We start from the raw sequence: 20434 nt of genomic DNA on the forward strand, positions 1-20434 counted from the left end.
GCTTTGTACATGTGATCCTCCTGCCTCAGCCTCCCAAGCGCTGGGGCTCCGTGTGTGTATTCCTACACGCTCAGGGACTCATATGTCTCAGACTAATCTCAGATGCTGCCGGTTGCTAAGGCTGACCCTGGACTCCTGGTCCTCCTGCCTTTGTGCCCGCGTGCTGGGATCACACGCGTGTGCCACTATTCTGGGACCACACACATGTGCCACTATTCTGGGCTCCTTTTAGTCTTTCTGGGAGTATGGCAGTTGAGGGCAAAAGTTTTGCAGCTGATTCCGCTACGACAAAGCCGGGTGGCTTTTTATTTAATTCCCTGGGGCCTCAGTTTCTCCATCCATAAATGGGGCACAGTGGAAGGGCTGAGGGGGCTGCTAGGATGACTGAGGGGGGTTGGGTGGCTAGGTTAGTGGCTGCCTGGTGTTTGATAAATGTTCCTGTATTATTCCCCCAGGAGGCCGACGTGGACACGCGTGGATCCTTAGGAGCACAGGAGGGTGTGTGTAGGGTGAGCGGGTATCTGGGGAGACCCCAGGAAGACAGAGTATGCACTAGGGGAGCAAGCGAGGGACAGAGTGGGAGGAAGAGAAGAGCTAGCACAGCACACAGCCATCGAGGAGGACAGGGTGAGTGGAGGCTCCCTGCAGATGCATGGGCACAGATACTCAGGGTGCACGGGTGTGTACATGTGCACATGTGGCCCCGATGGGACGTGAGTACCGTGATGAAAGATCAGGAGGGTCCTTGTGGAGAGTGGGGGGGGAGGTGGGGGGAGAGTGGGCGGGAACCACAGACCAAGATAGGAGTCAGGGGGGAGTGGAGCATCGGCTACCTGGGAAGACGCTGACTGCGTGTGAGCACACCGCGTGAGGCTCTCCGTGCGGGAAGACCAGGGGACCATGAGGAGGAGAAGTCATGTGAGGGCCTGCACATTTGCAGTCTGTGCAAGGGGTGTGTGTGTGTGTGTGTGTGTGTGTGTGTGTGTGTGTGTGTGTGCGTGCATGTGGGAGTCAGGGTAAACAGGCCCAAGGCATTAGACAGGACCTGTGGGCAGATTCCTGAGCTGTGTTTCTATGAATGGTGTGGGGTTAAGGAGCCCATGCGTGTGTGTGAACCTCATGGGCTATGGGGGTGTGCTAAGGGTGTGTGAGTGACTACGAGGGCATGAAGACTTTGAGTGCAAGTGCAAGTGCAAGTGCAAGTGCCTCCTGGGGTGACTGACAGGACAGGGCAGGGGCTGAGGGTGGATGAGGGTGGGAAACGCAAGAAAAGGGAAGTGGGCTCACAAATGAGCTAAGAGCTCCCGGCAGGCGGGGAGCATGCTGGAGCTGTGAGTGTACTCTCAGGGGAGTGTGTGAGGCGCTGTCAAGCACTAGTGGGTTGGATGTGTGGGGCTGGGGGCCGGGAGCCCTGAGGTAGGACTCAGAAGGCCCAGGCTGCCCGGGACATGGTTCTGAGGGGTATATGTGAGAGAGCGGAGTGTGCTAGCTTGCATGCCGGGGCACCCCCAGAGTCATGGAAGTGTATGGGAGAGTGGGCATAGAGGGCGGGCGAGCAAGGTGTGTGTAACCGCGCAGACTGACTGCAGGGGTGTGACTACATCGCTGCATCAGAACTGACATCGCACTGGAGCTCCCAGGGTCAGTTGCAAGGCACGGTGCACTGGAGCAGCCGTGAGGGCACACCTGTGCTGCTGCCGCTGCAACGCACAAGGAATGCACAGGAGGAACTGCAAACTTGTCTCTGAGAAGGGGTGTGTGGTGCGGTTCCATTGGGAGCTTCCTAGCATGCAGAAAGCCGTGTGTTTTGATTCCCAAATAGCCAGATATGGTGGCACATCCTGTGATCCCAGCACTTGGGGAGCCGGAGGTAGGAGTCATCCTTAGTTACAGGGAGCTTAAAGCCAGCCTAGGATAGGTAGAACCTTGTGTTCCAGGAGAATACAGTGGCGGAGGGGTGTGGGCTGGTCGGAGCCGGGCGGGGCCGGAGGGGAGGTACAGACACTGACAGACACTGAAGGTGTACACAGCCCCCACGTAGGGTACGAACACTCAGGGTACCAAGGCTTCATGCAGGTCTACTGACCTGCGGCATCTCCCACTGGGCGCGATTGGTCTCTGAGATCTCAAAATAGATCCGCTCTATGCGACGCGACGCGCCCATGATCTCGATGCGGCCCAGGTAAGGGCGGAAGTACTCCAGGATGCTCTCAGCCAGCTCTAGGAAGTTGCGCAGGCGCGGGTCGTGCGGCACGTGCTCCGACAGGTTGGTCAGCAGCACCGCCACGTTGAAGCCGATGTCCCGCGCCGGCTCCTGGAAGCGGTTCGCAAACTCTTCACAGTTGATCATGTCGTTCTCATCCGCTTCGGAACACGAAAGCAGGAACTGGATCTCTGGGCCAGAGAACTGCTTCTGGCTGTCCATGGCCTGTGGGTGGGCGGGAGAGGTCAGTGTGCGTGCGTGCGTGCGTGCGTGTGTGTGTGCGTGCGTGTGTGTGTGAACTCAAAAGCCTCAGTATCATCAACAGCCAATTAAAAGGGAGTGGGCTAGGCTGGGCGTCAGAGGCAGATCTTTTGTGAGTTTGAGACCAGCCTGGTCTACATAGAAAGTTCCAGGCAAGCCAGAACAACATTGTGAGATTCTGTCTCAAAAACAAACACAGCCACACTGACAACGAAACCTCACAAAACGAAAGCCTCAATTAGTAGGGTGCTTGCAGGAGGTACGTGATGAGTTCCCGGTAAGTGGGGTGTGGAGGCGCATGCCTGTCGTCCCAAAACAGAAATAAAAATGGGCCCCATGCTCTTGGTAAAATAACGGTGTTTGTTTTGTTGTTGTTGTTGTTTTCGAGACAGGGTCTCTCTCTGTAGCCCTGGCTGTCCTGGACTCACTTTGTAGACCAGGCTGGCCTCGAACTCACAGAGATCCGCCTGACTCTGCCTCCTGAGTGCTGGGATTAAAGGCGTGCGCCACCACCACCCGGCTTTGTTGCTGGTTTTTCTTTTTCTTTTTCTTTTTTTGGTTTTTCGAGACAGGGTTTCTCTGTGTAGCCTTGGCTGTCCTGGGCTCACTTTGTAGACCAGGCTGGCCTCGAACTCACAGAAATTCACCTGCCTCTGCCTCCTGAGTGCTGGGATTAAAGGCGTGATCTACCATGCCCAGCTAATAATGGGTTGGTTTTTTGTTTGTTTGTTTGTTTGTTTTGTTTTTTAATCAAAATTTTTGATTCTGTTTGTTTGAGACAGGGTCTATGTAGCCCTGGCTGTCCTGAAACCCGTCCTATAGCCCAGGCTGGCACCTAAGTGTATAGAGAACCTCCTGCTTCTGCCTCCTGAGTGCTGGGATCGAAGGTACGTGCCACCACAGTAGCTTATTTTGTTTTTCTAAGACAAGGTCTCATGTAGCCCAGGCCGGCCTCAAACTCACTCCATAGCCAAGGCTGGCCCAAAACTTCCAATTCCCCTGCCTCAGCCTTCTGAGTGTTGAGATTACCCGCATGCACCGCCCTACTCAGTTTTCTGCAGTTCTGGGAACCAACCCCAGGGCCCCATGCATGCTCGGCAAGCCCTGCACCCAGGCCACATCCCCAAACTCACTATGCACATTTAGGCAGTTTTCAAAAGCAGTTTCTCAAACACCCTTGACCGCACCAGCGGTAAGAAAGCATTTTACCGTTCAACTAAAGCAAACCAAAACCAAAACCAAACCCCAAAGCTTCAAGGCGCCACTCTGACGTTTGCAATCCAGCACCCCGGCCCTCAGCCTTCTTCTGTTTTATATCGGAAGATGCTGGACTTATTTGAGTTTCCTGACCGACCTACAGACAGGTTACAGAATGCATGCAGACCGAGAGAGACGTAGCTCTGGGGTATAAACAGAAGCGAAATTTCCTGGCTCGGAGCCGTCCTTTCTGAGAAGCCAAGAGCTTTGCAAAAATTGCTCTCTAAATGAGTAATAGGCTTTGCAACTCATGAAAAGGCCTGAAAACCACAGAGCCAGGGGACTGGGCCACACAGGAACTTCTTCTTGCTGCGTATCCACCGGCCTCCCCCATGGTGAGTGACACCCCCACGCCTCTCAACACCACTCACACAGGGGCCTGGACTCCCTTCTTCCCTTCCCCAGTGACTCTTAGACTCTGCTCTGAAGGCTTCGTGTTTTCTTTCTTTCTTTTATATTTTTATTTAGTTTTAATTTATGTGCATTGGTGTAGGGGTGTCAGATCTTCGAGTTACAGACAGTTGTGAGCTGCCATGTGGGTTCTGGGAATTGAACCCGGGTCCTCTGGAAGAGCAGGCAGTGCTGTTAACCTCTGAGCCATCTCTCCAGCCAGGCCTCTTGATTTCCCTCCCTTTCTTTCGTAAACACCTTCGCTGGCCACTGTCAACCTGCTTTGCTGGAGTCACCTTCATTTCCAGACCTGGGAAGGCTGGAGGTGGGCGGGAGGAGGCAGGGGCCGAGAGCTGCACCCTCCTTCTTTCCCTGTCCACTTCCTGTGAGATAACACTGGGGTTCCCGGCTCCAAATGTCTGTCACCCTGCACATATGTCAGGTATGCCTATCTGGCCTCTGACCACGGGTCCAGGATCTTGGAAACGTGACAGCGGGACACGTCTTGGTGGGTGTCTCCTCATAAACAAAGGTGCTCAAAAGTGACTTTTTTTTTCCTTTAGGACTGTCTTGCTATGGTAGCCCAGGCTGGCCTGGAACTTCCTCTGTAGCCCAGGCTGGCCCCTGGATTCTTGGCAGTCCTCCTGCCTCTGCCTCCAGAGTGCTGGAATTACAGGCGTGCAGGACCAAGTCTGAATCCAGAGGTGAACTTTAGAAGATAAACTCCGCCCCCGCCCCCCCCCCCCCCAAGCTTTATTCACTTTGGGAGTGGCAGCCCCCACCCACCCAACATTCAAATCCCCGAGTCATGCCTGCTTGCTCTCTTTTGTCGTCCCCACCCCCCCCCCCCCCCCAGCCAACGCCCCCACACCCCCCACCAGATGCCTCAGCTTTGCTTTCAGAAGGAATTCAGGCAGGGCCCATTCCTGTCTCCTCCCTCCACGGCCCCCACCATCACAGACGCCTCCGCCTTGCACCCGTCTCCACACAGTGGGAAAGAGTCTGAAAGCGGGGAGCTCTCTGCTCAGAACCCTCCATTGGTTCCCACCACGCACGTTAAACTCCCACCTCCACCCCAGGCCTTCGCGCTTGCTGTCCCCTTCCTGGGTAGGAGGGGACACTCCACCTTCCTGTCGCCCAGAAGGGCCTTTCCCAGCCAACTCTTTTTCACATGCTCATTTTAGCTTATTTTCGCCAGGCGCCCCCCCCCCCCCCGCGCCCCCGTTTCACGTGGGGCGTCTCTGTTTTGCTCGCTGGTGTGCTCTCACGACTCAGGGAGTGGCTGACACCCAGTAGGGGCCTCGTTCGACCCCGGTGTTAAAGATCAGATTGGAAGGTGTGGCCATTTAGGGGGCGGGACCTAGTGAGAGGGCCCAAAGCCATTGGTGGAATACTTAAAGGAGATTAGGGGGCCCTAAGCCTTCCTGCTCGGTTTCCAGCCTGGTTCCTGATACAACAGGTCTGCTTCTGAAAGCCGGGCCCCCAGCCCCACCCCCGACCCCAGAGACCGTACATAGTGGGACTGTTTGATCTTGCATTCAGATCCTGAGAACCAGGAACAAAAATAGAACAAAAATAAAGCCTTTTCTCTTGATAAATTCATCGTTATAGGAATTTTGTTATAATAATGAAAGTCTAATAGATCTACTTTTTAAAATTTCATTTCTGTGCTTTGTTTTTGTTTTTGTTTTGTTTTTTTTGTTTTTGTTTTTTTGGTTTTTCGAGACAGAATTTCTCTGTGTAGCCTTGGCTGTCCTGGACTCACTTTGTAGACCAGGCTGGCCTCGAACTCACAGCGATCCGCCTGCCTCTGCCTCCCGAGTGCTGGGATTAAAGGCGTGCGCCACCTCGCCTGGCTTGTGCTTTGTTTTTTGGGGGGAGGGGTTGTTTGTTTTTTCAAGACAGGGTCTCTCTGTGTAGCCTTGACTGTCCTGGACTCGCTTTGTAGACCAGGCTGGCCTGGAACTCACAGCGATCCTCCTGCCTCTGCCTCCCGAGTGCTGGGATTAAAGGCGTGCGCCACCGCGCCCGGCCTAGAACCACTTCTGAACATGGCGTTCAGACCCTAAACAGCACGTTGTAAGATGTGACGCTTTGCTTGGTGTTAGGGCAGCCTTACGGTGTCTGTAAGTGTTTAGACGTTTAAACATCACCATGCTCCGCCGCGAGAGCACAGCAGCCAGCAATGGGCTCACTGGGTGTGTGTCTGGAATTCACTATTAGCAACTGCTGATGACACAAAAGAGAGGGGCGGCTCGAGGGCAGGTGTCTGGCCGGTGGGAGGTAAGGGAAATAAAGCTCAAATGAAACAGTAACATCCTACAAAACAGACCCCGATTAGACATGTATAACAAATCTCAGGGGACAGAAGGACACAGGAAATGACACAGGAGGATGGCATGGCTCGATCCAGACTGCGAGACGCTCTACCTCCTGGAGAGGCTCTAACCATCCGGGGACCTGGTACGGGATAAATGCTCCCAGGACTCTGGAGGCAGAGGCAGGAGGATCGCTGTGAGTTCAGGGTCAGCCTGGTCTTCAGAGTGAGTCCAGGACAGCCAGGGCTACACAGAGAGACCCCGTCTTGAAAAATAAACAAACAACAACAAAAAACAAGCAAACACATCACAAAGGCTGGAAAGATGGCTCAGCTGTTTATGGCCTGACTGCTCTCACAGAGGACCTGGGTGGGTTCCTAGCGCCACAGGTGGCATGCGACCTCGGGAACGGCAGGCCCAGACACCTGACTCTCTGTTCTGACCTTTCTGGGCACCGAGCACGCCCATAGTGACCTTACATGCAGGAGAGGAAGGAGTTCAAGGTCACCCTCGGCTACATAGCAAGACTGAGGCCAGCCTGAGCTACATGAGAATCTGGCTAAAAAAACCTAAAAAAATGGCTCAGCAGGGAAAAGCTCTTTTACCCACATAAAGGTGGGTGGAGAGGAGCAACTCTGTGAAGTTGAGCTTGGCCTCTGACCTCGCACACATCACACACACACACACACACAACACACACACATCACGTATATACACGTCACACACACACACACACACACACACACACACAGATCACACACACATGCACACATCTACTCCTCCTTTTTCCCTCTCTCTCTCTCTCTCACAAACAATAAGAACAAACAAACCAAAGCCCCAAAACAAAAAAAAGGAAAGAATTATAGCTGGGCGTGGTGGTGTCCAGTTGGAATTCAGCACTTCACAGGCCGAGGCAGAAGGATTTCTATGACTTGGGGCCAGCCTAGGCTCTGGGCAATATAGTGATCTCTCAAAAAGCCAAAAGAAAAGTATTGGGAGCAATTAAAAAAAGCATTTTTATTTTATGTGCAATAATGTTTTGCCAACATGTGTGCGAGGGTGTTGGATCCTGGAGTTACAGGCAGTTGTGAGCTGCCATGTGGGTGCTGGGAATTGAACCCGGGTCCCTTGAAAGAACAGTTAGTGCTCTTAACCACTGAGCCATCTCTCCAGCCCCTAATTGGGGGCAATTTTTTGTTTTGTTTCATTTTTGAGTACTCTGCTTTTGAATGTATTGTGGGTAATTTTTTAGGAATTACATTTCTTGCTAGGTGGTGGCACATGAGTGAGGTCCAGGACAGCCAGGGCTATTACGCAGAAAAACTCTGTCTCAAAAAAACCAACAAAACCCTTTTTTTAGAGGGGGGAAAAAAAAACATGGCGTGGCACATGCCTTTAATCCCAGCACTCGGGAGGCAGAGGCAGAGGGATCACTGTGAGTTCAAGGCCAGCCTGGTCTACAGAGCGGGTCCAGGACAGCCAGGGCTACACAAAAAGACTCTGTTTTACAACAACAACAGAATGCTGCAAGGGGCAAGTTGCAGTCCCTATCCAAGTGAGGGGGATGTTTGTTTTCATCCCTGTCGCTCAGTTCTACTTCTGAAGTCTGTCCTCCGAAGTGCACCGCAGAGGTGCCAACTGTTGCAAGCACGAGAGCACTCAATACAGTCAGCACTGTCCACGGCCCCTCTAGAGCACGCCAACTGCCGTGCGCGGGAGCTCTGCCGAGATACAAACACACACACACACACACACACACACACACACACACACACACACACGCGATGCCTGAGGTGCAGAGGGACAGAGTGCTTCGTGCAGTGCATAGCTTGCACAGCGGAACCCCTCTCTGCATCGTGGGATGCAACAGTAAAACAGCCAGAACCAAGCAAGTGTCTGTCGACAGGAACTAGGCAAATGAACCGCAGTGTGTATACAGGAAGCAGAATACTGGTCACTCTCAGAAAGGGGACCGGGGCCTCCCCCGTCTCTAAAACGTGCTATGACACAGTACGGGCACGGCTGGAACGTTAGTCAAGTACGCAGGGCCTGGACTTCCCCAACACCTCACCGAATCTTGTAAACATTAGTACAAACCTGCGATCTCAGTGCCTGGGAGACAGGAGGAGACAGGAGGACCGGAAGTCCAGCGCCATCCTAGGTTGCCTATCAAGTTTGAGGCCAGTTTGGGCCACCTGAGATCCTGTCTCAAGTGGAAAAAAAAAAAGTAGAGGCTGGAGTCAGGCATGATCCACTGAGGAAGGTGGATCTCTATGAGTTTGAAACCAGCTTGGTAGAAAGTTCCAGACAAGCCTCAAGAAATACATAAATAAATAATAAAAAAATTTAAAGAAAGAAAAAGAGCTGGACATGGTGGCGCACACCTTTAATTCCAGCACTTGGGAGGCGGAGGCAGACGGATCTCTGTGAGTTCGAGGCCAGCCTGGTCTACAAAGTGAGTCCAGGACAGCCAAGGCCACACAGAGAGAAATCCTGTCTCAAAAAAAAAAAAAAAAAAAAAAAAAAAAAAAAAAAAAAAAAGAAGAAGAAGAAAAGAAGAAAAAAGAAAGAAAGAGAAAAAGGAAAAAAGACAAAAGCAGAGGTTGGAGAGACGGCTCAGTAGTTAAGAGAGCTAAGAACAGGCACTGCTCTTGCTTGCAGAGGACCTGGGATTTTGTCCTCAGCACCTGCGCTGGGCAGGTCACAACCACCTGTACCTCCAGTTGCAGGGGTCTGGTGCCCTCTTCTGGTCTCCACAGACAACTGCAAGCAGATGTGCACAGACAGTGCAGACAAAACACCCACCCACCCACATACAAAATAAATAAATCGGGCGGTGGTGGCGCACGCCTTTAATCCCAGCACTCGGGAGGCAGAGGCAGGTGGATCACTGTGAGTTCGAGGCCAGCCTGGTCTACAGAGTGAGTCCAGGACAACCAAGGCTACACAGAGAGACCCTGTCTCAAAAACAAAACAAAACAAACAAAACGGAAAACCATTTTTGGTAAAAAGGTGGACAGTAATGAAGACACCTTAAGTCCTGCGCTGACCTCCGCATATGACTTCATGGAAGCACATGCCTGTATGCTCACCAGCATGTACACACACACACACACACACACTCTCTCTCACACACTCACTCACACTCACACACACTCAAACACACACTCACTCACACACACTCATACACACACTCACACACACATACACAAACACACATTCACAAACTCACACACACAAACTTTCACACACTCACATAAACACACACCCATACACACACACTCACACACATATACTCACGCCCGCAGAGGCCAGAGTACACCTCAGAATTCCTAGAGCTAGAATTGCTAACAGTAGGTGTGAGCCGGTCTGTGTGGCTGCTGGGACTAGAACCCAGGTCCTCTGCAAGAGCAGTCTGCGCTCTGAGCCACCAGGCATCTCTCTGGGCTCCTTTTTTGGTGTCTTGTTCTTTGTGTTTTGGAGACCTGGTTTTTACACAGCGTTTGCTCACTGCATAGCCTAGGAGGCTTACCTTAAATCCCGGGTCCTCCCTCCCCCACCTCCAGAGTGAGGCTGTGACCATATTCCCCACCCCCACCCCGCCTCACAGCCCCTTAGTCTAGACCACAGTGACCTCGCCAGTATCACTAAAAACTACGGGAACACGGTACAAAAACGCAACCTCACGTCCTAAATTGGAGCCTTTACGAACATACATTCTTCAGCAAGTGGCTGAGTGAGGCTGCCTGCTGCAGGGCAGCACTGTCTGTGCAGGAAGGTGGGGGCACATCCCTCTCAGTGTTTCCTGATGCCTGGGGCTGAAGACCTAAACTAAGTGGGCTCGCTCTGTAGACCAGGCTGGCCTTCGAACTCACAGCGATCCACCTGCCTCTGCCTCCCTGAATAATGGGATTACAGGCGTGCACCACGGCAATCCGCTTAGTAATGTTTTGTTTTGTTTTGTTTTGTTTGTTTTTTGGCTTTTCGAAACATGGTCTCTCTGTGTAGCCTTGGCTGTCCTGGACTCACTTTGTAGACCAGGCTGGCCTCGAACTCACAGCGATCCACCTGCCTCCATTTCCCCAAGGGCTGGGATTATAGGCGTGCGCCATCGCGCGCTCCCCTTAGTAATGGTTCTTACACGCCTTTCACCTTCAAGACCGCCTCAAGCGCCACTGTGGCTCACTTTGGGGCAGGGTCTCCCTACGGTTTCAGACCGTGACATGACCTTCCTGCCTCAGACTCTCGAGCCCGGAGACCACAGGCATTAACCACCGCACGCCCAGATCATCTCCGCGTTACAGATGAAGAGACGAAGGCCAAACGGAAGAGCCTGCCCGGGAGGCGCAGCTGGCCCCTGGCAACCCCGCCTGCACCCCGGGCCCCCGCGCCCCTGCCCCCCCCCCCCAGCCTCACCTGGCCGTCCAGCACCCACCTTCTGGAAGTCTTTCTTGGAGATGAGGCCACGGGGGTCCGTGACGTAGTCCTGGAAGGCCTCGGAGCCGACGATGTCCTTGAGTTTCAGGAACATGTCGAAGAACTTGAGGATCATCTCCACGTTGGACGAGGACTCCACCAGCATGTCCACCATCTGCCGCGCGATCATGCCGTTCACCACGTTCCCTGCAGGGGCGCCGGATCAGCGCGGGCCCAGCAGAGCATGCGCCCTGGACCCTGTGGCTTTGCTCTCTCTCCCTGGCTCCCTAGGACTCCCCACCCCTGTCCTCCACCAAGTAGGTGGGCGCCTCCCGACCCCCTCCCACGCCTCCAGCAGGAGGATCGTCTTGTGATCTGTGGTAGCGCCCGCGGTCACCCCTGTCACTGGAAAAAGTACCAAGTGGGGGGCAATGGTGACACGGGTCAACAGTGGGGGGCCACATGCCAAGAGTGCCCTAGTAAAATCTCATGAGGACCTTGTGAAGGAAACATCGCCGTACGGTTTCTTGGGTAAGAAAGGCTTGGAGAAACTTAAGAGTGTTGGAAAATCGGCAAGGGAGGATTTGAACCCAGAGCCCCAGGAGCGCAGAGCTCGCACAGCTAAGAACTCTGTTCTAATGAAGCCGGATCTGGAGACACATCTGCAATGTCAGCACTTGTGAAGCTGAGGCAGGAGGATTCCCGTGAGTTCTAGGCTAGCCTGGTGTTCAGAGTGCGAGTCTATCTCAGAAACTAAAAATAAGAACATTTACAGCCTGGGATGCAGCTCATAGGCAGAGAACGGACCCGGCATGCATTAGGGTTTTGAGATGGTGTAGTCCACGTGGCACAGGCTGACCTCAAACTCTGTGTGGCTGGGACTAGCGCTGAATTCTTTTTTAATATTTTATTGGTTTTCCGAGAAAGGGTTTCTCTGTGTAGCCCTGGCTGTCCTGGACTCGCTTTGTAGACCAGGCTGGCCTCGAACTCACAGCGATCCTCCTGCCTCTGCCTCCCGAGTGCTGGGATTAAAGGCGTGCGCCACCACGCCTGCCTCTAATTTATTCATTTAATCAGATGAGTTGCCCGAACACTTTATCGATGAACTTGACATTTACCTATTAAATAAATCAATATTATGCACGAATAGTTATTAAATATATCGGCTTTGCTGCGTAACAAATACCCACCCAAATACTGAAATAAATAAATAGATAAATAAATAAATAAGTTAGCAGATCCACGTAGGCAGGGCCTGGCTCATACACAGCACTCAGAAGTTATCTGTTGTCCTGGTTCGGTAACCCCTTCACCACCATTGGCCCTGGCATAATGGCAGCCGGGGCTCCGCAGTAGGGTCTCCTCAGCACTCCCCGCTCCCCATCCCACCTCCGGGGTGGCGTTTACCTTCTAAGAGAGAAAGCAGCATCACCACCATGTCCTTCTGTAGGTCCAGCAGTTCCTTCAGCAGCTCAATCTGGCTGGAGTCCTGCAGGGGGCGCCACACCCAGCCGTGAGAGAACGCCCGCCATCCTGCTGCCCATGGTTTGGGGCTCCCTCACCTAGTCAGCAGGGGCCCAAGTTCCCTTCTTTCTCCCTCTTACCTCCGAGGGGACCCGAGTCCAAGCGTGTTCCTCGGAAGCAGAGGGGGGAGGGCAGAGAAACAAGATTGCAGGATGGGCTTGGCACCCAGGGGAAAGTGTGTGAGGTGCATGACGCCGGAGGATAAGGAAGCGGGAGCCATGGCAAGGGTCAGACAGACAGACGGACAGAGACAGTGGACGCAGACGCAGGTCTCAGGAGGTCAGATCCTAGCATGGTGCCTGGCCTTTGGGACAGCTGGCAAGGTCAGACTTGATTGTGATGGACGGGTAGGGCCGTGAGGAAGTTCAAGAAGAAGAAGAAGAAGGGCTGCCGGACGGGGTGGGCGGCCATGCACTCTCTTGTACGCCATTTTGGGGGAAATAAGAAGCCCACATCAGCCAGGCTTGGTGGCGCACGCCTTTAATCCCAGCACTCGGGAGGCAGAGGCAGGCAGATCTCTGTGAGTTCGAGGCCAGCCTGGTCTACAAAGTGAGTCCAGGACAGCCAAGGCTACACAGAGAGACCCTGGATACTCTGGTGGCCAGGGCTCTCTTCACCCTGCTAACAGCTCCAGGCCGTGAGGAACATATCTTTCCTACTAGCTTTAAATGAAAGACCCCTGAGTCTCTCTTGGGTCCTGCGCTGTTGAGCCAGTGCTCCCAGCCAGAGGGCAGGAGTCTCTGGTTGGCCAGACCCAATGAGGCATTCCTAGAGCCAGGGTGCGTAGGCAGCTCCGTGAGCCCTGACAGGATTGTGGCTCTCCCCGTTCAACTGCGGCATCTAAGACAAGCCAGGCTCACGGGAAGGCACAAAGCCCAGGCCCAGTTAACGTAGAGGTGCTGGGACCTTGGAGTCAGAATGCCAAACTTCACAGCTGTGGGGACGCGTTGGGATTGGAGCAAGCGACTCCTAGAACCCGCACTCGGACAGCTCAGGTGTGATGCAGCAAGATTATACTCTGTGGGTCACAAACGGCACTTATGTGTGGTTGGATACATACAGATGCCGCAAGGGAGGCCGTGAGCTCCCCACTGGACACTGGCTGGGGATGTGTTGGCTTCTTCTCTCTTTTTTTTTTTTTTTTTAGTTTTAGTGTTTTGAGACAGGGTCTCTCTGTGTAGCCTTGGCTGTCCTGGACTCGCTTTGTACACCAGGCTGGCCTCGAACTCACAGCTATCCACCTGCCTCTGCCTCCCGAGCGCTGGGATTAAAGGCGTGCACCACCACTGCCCGGCTTAAAAAGAACTTTTATTCATCTGCTTCAGTTGTTGTCTGGGAGGCTCACTGCCTCCTGCTCACCTAGGCCTAGTTCTGGAAGCTTCTAGCCTCTGTACAATCTAACCCAGGCCTAGAGTGTTTTCAGCCTCTGAGACTTACTGCTGAATAAGCTCGCCCTCTCTTGTTCTTTCTGAGCCCTGGGCTGGCTGCTTCAGCTCCGCTGTTCTGGCTCCAACTCTCATCCCAGCTGCCTTATTCACTCTGGCTTCTCTCCACCTGGAATTGCTCTGCTTGGCCTCAGACTAACGCAGCGATCTGCTCTAATCTCCTGGCTCCTTCTCATTCTCTGGTTCCTTCAGTCTTCACCTGAGTTCTCTCTCTGCAACCCGTCTCTCTGTTACTGTCCTGGTAAAACTGCCTCCTCTCTCTGTAAAACTGCCTCTTAAGTAGCTTCCCTTTCCTCTCTCTTCTCATGAGAGTGGGCGTATCCTATTCTGTCAAATTTCTCCAATTCATCACTTTTTTCTGCCACTCAATTAAACATCACTTTCAAACATGGGTGTTTGCTTCTCTGAACTAACTTTACCTCCACACCATGCCTGGACCTAAGCTTTTCTTTCCTTGAAACTTTCTCTAAACCAGGCTGGCCTTGAACTCAGGTCTGCTTGCCTCTGTCTCCTGGGTTAAAGGCGTGTTTGTATTTCAAACAGATCACAGAGACCTAGAAGGTCTTTGGATGTGATCTCTTGCCAGTGCGACCATGTTCTGAATAAAATTCCTCTACATAGGGGCTCTACCAGTGAGCCACACCCCAGCCCCTCACTGGGGGATTCTAGGCAGGGGCTCTACCACTGAGCCACACCCCAGCCCCTCACTGGGGGATTCTAGGCAGGGGCTCTACCACTGAGCCACACCCCAGCCCCTCACTGGGGGATTTTAGGCAGGGGCTCTACCACTGAGCCACACCCCAGCCCCTCACTGGGGGATTCTAGGCAGGGGCTCTACCACTGAGCCACACCCCAGCCCCTCACTGGGGGATTCTAGGCAGGGGCTCTACCACTGAGCCACGCCCCAGCCCCTCACTGGGGGATTCTAGGCAGGGGCTCTACCACTGAGCCACACTCCCAGCCCCTCACTGGGGGATTCTAGGCAGGGGCTCTACCACTGAGCCACACCCCAGCCCCTCACTGGGGGATTCTAGGCAGGGGCTCTACCACTGAGCCACACCCCAGCCCCTCACTGGGGGATTCTAGGCAGGGGCTCTACCACTGAGCCACACCCCAGCCCCTCACTGGGGGATTCTAGGCAGGGGCTCTACCACTGAGCCACGCCCCAGCCCCTCACTGGGGGATTCTAGGCAGGGGCTCTACCACTGAGCCACACCCATAGCTCCATGTACTGAATATCCCCTGTAATATGGCTGATGAATTATCACAAATAGTACTCGGAAGTTTATTTCTACCAGCATTTTAAGATTACACCAACATCACAGTTCCAACTGTACTGAGGAACTGAATTCTCCGTTCAACTCTTTTCAAAGTCAGAGGGCATCAAACAAGGTGGCTAAGTAGGGTGCATAGGTAGATTAGGAGAGGGTCTCCTTCCTCAAGGCCCTGCTTGGTCGAAAAAAATTATACAGAGTACCTGACTGCCACCTGCTGGACGGTTATTGCACTACACCAATGTATTTGCAGTGGTGAGGCCGTTGTCCAGCGCTGCGTGGCTGCCTTCCAGTGCACACACTTGCCCTGACCCGTACATGAAAGCCCTGTCTAAGTATATCAAGCTAGAAGCAGACAAACGGACGCAGTGTGTACGAGGAGGCATTCACGAGGCTGCGGAGTAGCAAGGCGGCGGGGGCGGGGCGGCTGCGGGGAAGGAGCGAGCACAGTATTCTGGGATCAGGATGCTTACATCAGGGGTACCCGGGACGGGAGTCATCTGCCGCAGGCAGGGAAGATAAAGAAGCAACACTCCTTCAGCCCCAGGCCCTAACCTAGAAGCATGGTCCCACCCCATCTTCCCGGAGCTGGAAGAATCTGGGATGACCTCATTAGGAGGGGAAAAAAAATATACCACCAGTCATAGGAGAGTTCTGGACAGGAGAAACGAGGCTCCAACGTCAAACCAATGGGCGTGTAGGTGGGAAATGAGCTGGTTTGGTACGGGAGCGGATGGGGGGGGGCTAGGTGGGTCGGGGTTCGGCGGGGGGGCAGAGAGAGCACGCGGAGGACCAATCCAGGAGAGGTTTTGGCCACAGGGAAGGAACCTGTGTGAATCACGCGCGGAGCAGCACTAGGGGGACTGAGCAGTGGGGGAGGGGACGGTCCAGGGATTCTAGGGGTGACTGCCTGGAGGCCGAGGGGCTGACAGCGGCAGAACTCAAACCTGAGCCAGCTTCATCATCATGTGGGCGAACACGTGCAGGAACCCCACCACGGCATCCCAGAGGCGGCTGTGCGCCAGACTCTGCTGGTTCCCGGTGCAGGGTCCCTGAGGACAGAGGGTGACATGAGGCCCCAGCAAGGGGTGCTGGATGCGGGCAGCTCTGCCTCCGCGGGGGGGGGGGTCCCTACCTGGATGTACTCGGTGAGGCTGTTGAACACTTGCTTAGCGACCGACATGGCTTTGGAGAAGTTCCTCTTTCCCTGCTCCTCAATGACGTCCTTGCCCGAATAGTACCAGTAGAAGTCACTGATGGATTCCTGTGGGGGGCCGGGAGGGCAAAGAGGGGTGCTGGAGCCGAGCGCGGCCCCCTGGGGACCCCTGGCTCAGGGCCCACGAGGCTAGCCGGCCTCCCCCCCTCACCTGCAGCCTCAGAAGGTAGTCCACGGTGCAGATGATGATGTTGATGGTGGTCGTGTTCCCGGTCTGCGTCCGTAGGTAGTTCTGGAAATCTAAAGGAGTGAAAAGTTTATTCATTCACTGAGCGCCCGTGCCTGGGGAGACGATGGTGTCTATTCATTTAAGACGCGTTCATATTCCGTGCCTACACCGTGTTGGAAGTCGTGTAATTATCTTCTTATGTGTGTCACACAAGGATGGAGTATCATTCATTTATTTGTATTAAGACATTGTGGAGGGGCTCTATGCAGCAAGGTTTGGGCCTCCCCTTTCTCCTATCTCCATTAAAAACATTTTTTTTTTTAAATTTTAAAAGATAAATTTATGGTCCCGGAGAGATGGCCCATTGGACGGCTCTTCCACAGGCCATGGGCTTTATTCCCAGCACCCACACAGTGGCTCACAACCATCCGTAACTCCAGTCCTAGGTGATCTGACGCCCTCTTCTGGTATCGTCGGGAAGTGCACACACGCGGTGCACATACAAACTTGTCGGCAAAATACCCGCACACATTAATTTTGTTTTCGTTTATTTAGGCATGGCATGACGGTGCGTGCCATTAACCCCAGCACCGGGAAGACAACAGGTGGATCTTTGTGAGTTTGAGGATAACCTAGCGTACAGAGCAAGAACCAGACCATTCAAGGCTGCAGAGTGAAAACCCTGTCTAAAAACATTTCTCCTGGTTATTCCTGAGGGGAAGAGGGAAGGCCTGTACAGGGTAGATGGCAACGAGGTCAGAAGTCAGCTCTCTCCACCACCAATGCAGGCCAACAGGGATGGCGGGAAGCCTGCTCACCGACTGAGCCATCTGACCAGACCCCTCTCTTTTTGTTTCCTTGAGACAGGGTCTGGAGAGGTGCCTCAGACCCCCGTCTACCAGATGAGTAACCACTGCACCCACTTTCTTTCTTTTTTAAAGATTTATTTATTATTTATACAGTATTCTGCCCACACGTGTGCCTGCCCACCACAAGAAGGCGCCAGATCTCACTATAGATGGTTGTGAGCCACCATGTGGTTGCTGGGAACTGAACTCAGGACCTCTGGAAGAGCAGACAGTGCTCTTAACCTCTGAGCCATCTCTCCAGCTGCAACTGCACCCACTTTCAATTGTTGTTGTTATTATTATTATTATACTTGATTGTTTGTTTGTTTTTCAAGACACAGAGTCTTTGTGTAGCCCTGGCTGCCCTGGAACTGGCTTTCTAGATGAGGCTGGCCTCACAATCAGAGACCTGCCTGTCTCTGCCTCCCGAGTGCTGGGATTAAAAGCATGTGCCACAATGGCTGGCTTGCAATTTAAAAAAAATTTTTTTTCTGAATACATATTTCCTGGGTAAACAGAGATAAAGTCGTCCACTTTTCTCCCTCTTTTGTTTTGTTTTTATTTTGCTTTGTGTTGTTTGAGACAGGGCCTCATGTAGCCCAGGCTAGACTTGAACTTAGTATGTAGGTGAAGAGACAAACAGATCCCTAGTCCAGCCACTCGTAAGTGATAAAGGTGTGCGTGTGTGTGCAAGCGTGTGTGTGCGTGCGTGCGAGTGTGCGCGCGTGTGTGTGCGTGTGTGTGCAAGCGTGTGCGTGCGCGAGTGCATGCGTGTGTGTGTGCGTGTGCGAGCGTGTGTGCGTGCGTGTGTGTGTGCGTGCGTGCGTGCGTGCGTTTGTGCGTGTGCTTGTGCGTGTGTTTGTGGGGGGCACTTCTTTGCTCAGTGAGAAATCCTGTTTCAAGACTATAGGGCAGAGAGTGACAATTGGAAGACACTTTATGCACCACAGATAGACAGACAGACAGACACACACACACACACACACCACAATCACACAGCCATGCACATTACACAGTCTCATGGATACACATACACACAAAAGCAGACAGACAGAGAGACAGACACACATGTTCCCTCTGGGTGGTCTGTGGTTTTCTATGGACTGTGAGCACTGTAAACACGACTGTGTGACACACATGTCTGTAACAGAAAAGCCTTGCAGGGAAGGTCAGTCAGGCTTCAGGCTGTTTTGTAGATAAGAGTTTTTCTGTGCAGCTGCCAGGCCGCTTTGAACTCAGCATCACCCTCTGCCATGCCGGGCTGCCTGAGCCCTGGGATTACAGGCCTTCGCCACCGCGCCCAGCTCAACTGTTCCTTTAGCGTAAGCTGTTCTAGCTGCACGGCGTTCAATTTTCTCATCAACACCGTGTTTAATTAGCGGGCCACGTCACACCAGATTTTGTTAAATTGGCACAATGAAGGCAGAGCTTGCGAAAATTCTCACTTCTGTTAAGAAAAATAAAAACTCTGTACATCTCCTGAGAAAATGTTCTGTGTGATAAACAAACGGATAAATCAAATCGATTCATTTTTGAACACCCAGCAACCCGTTCGTCTGTGGACGGTGGAATCCGTCCCTTAGGGAGCACTGCCAAATGCCTGTGGGAAAACAGAGTGTGACGAATTGCCCGTTTGGGGAAACTGACTTCTGGCCAAACTGGGTTTTGGCAGGTTGCCCTTGGGGAGTCGGACTGGCCAGAGGAACTGAAAAATGAAGCTAAGTGGTTTGATTCCAGAAACGTCAGAACTCAGAGCATTCCTGTGGTTTGCTTCTTTTGGGCCAGGGTCTCCTGTCGCTCGGGCTGGCTTCACACTACCCATGTAACTAAGGTGACCTTGAACCCCTGATAGGAGAGGACAAGACGGTAGACTGAGGCTGGCCCAGGTCGGCATGGCTGGGGAAAGTCATCACTGGGAAGCGGGAGGAGAAGGGTTAGAGATTAGCTCCGGAGATTTTTGGACACCCTCCCCCGCCCCCATCCTCGGCGTCCTCTCCACTCTGTCCACCCTTCCCCCCCTCACCATTGTTGTGGCCCTCGCAGAGCAGCTGCAGGAAGCGGAACAGGTCTTGTGTGAACTCATCATCTGCCATGACTTTCTCTCCTGGGTGGGAGGAAAGGGGCGGGGTCCAGGAAGAGGGTCAGACGCGGCAGGACACTGCGTGCAACACACGCACACTACCGTGCACACTGCAAACGCATGCACAACGGATTGGGGGGGGGGAGTTGCTGGGAGCAGCAGGCATGCCACAGACACTGTGAGGGCCAACGGCCTCCAAGACTCCAGCCAGTGGGATCTGTAGAGCTGGCCTCCTCGCTGGGTCATGAAGCTAAGGCCTCAAGTGTCAGTGTCGCTCCGATGCCACCACTTGTGTGACATCTAGGAGTGACCCAGCAGGCATCCAGCAGTTGGTTTAACCCTGAGCCCCACTCCAGGCTGCAGGGGTTAATGGATTATAGGGGTTGGGGTCACTTGCACACAAGGCTCTGGAGCAAGGGAGGGCGGGGCTGGGAGGAACTGGGGATTGAAAGTCAATCAACTGGCCCCAAAGCCTTAAAAGCAGCCAACCCCAAAATAAATAAATAAATAAAATAAATCTTTGCTGGGCGTGGTGGCGCACGCCTTTAATCCCAGCACTCGGGAGGCAGAGGCAGGCGGATCGCTGTGAGTTCGAGGCCAGCCTGGTCTACAAAGTGAGTCCAGGATGGCCAAGGCTACACAGAGAAACCCTGTCTCGAAAAACCAAAAATAAATAAATAAATAAAAGCAGCCAACCCAGGAGAAGCACAGGGGAGGTGTGTCAACATGGTCCAACCAGAACAGACATCTGAAAGAAACCAATCATGGTGGGCTGCAAAGGCTAAATTGGGGAATGGGCCAATCAGAGCAGGCGCAGAGGGCATGCGCGTGACACCAATCAGAGTGGTTGCTTCCAGCAAATGCTGACCACCAGTCTGGGTTTGGGACGCACAGCGCAGAGAGAGGATGGAGACAGGGTAGGGGTCATCCCACCCAGGACTGGGGATCTGGGTCTAGAAACCCCAAAATATCCACCTGGAAAGGGACCTTGACTGCTTTTTTTTTCCTAACGTCTATGTTACACACAGGGAAA

The 20434-nt window shown here is 53.3% G+C and overlaps 1 protein-coding gene across 1 annotated transcript in view; it reads right to left on the bottom strand.

The window, feature by feature from the left end:
- The window catches only part of Ryr1 (ryanodine receptor 1), a 120274-nt gene that overhangs the window by 18670 nt on the left and 81170 nt on the right, over positions 1-20434 (bottom strand). The window contains 7 exon segments of the mRNA XM_051162053.1: positions 2087-2428; positions 10865-11052; positions 12253-12334; positions 16036-16140; positions 16224-16352; positions 16456-16544; positions 19345-19425. Of these exon segments, the coding sequence (XP_051018010.1) occupies positions 2087-2428; positions 10865-11052; positions 12253-12334; positions 16036-16140; positions 16224-16352; positions 16456-16544; positions 19345-19425 (1016 nt within the window).

Source organism: Acomys russatus, chromosome 19 (assembly GCF_903995435.1).
Source record: "Acomys russatus chromosome 19, mAcoRus1.1, whole genome shotgun sequence".
Lineage (NCBI taxonomy): Eukaryota > Metazoa > Chordata > Mammalia > Rodentia > Muridae > Acomys > Acomys russatus.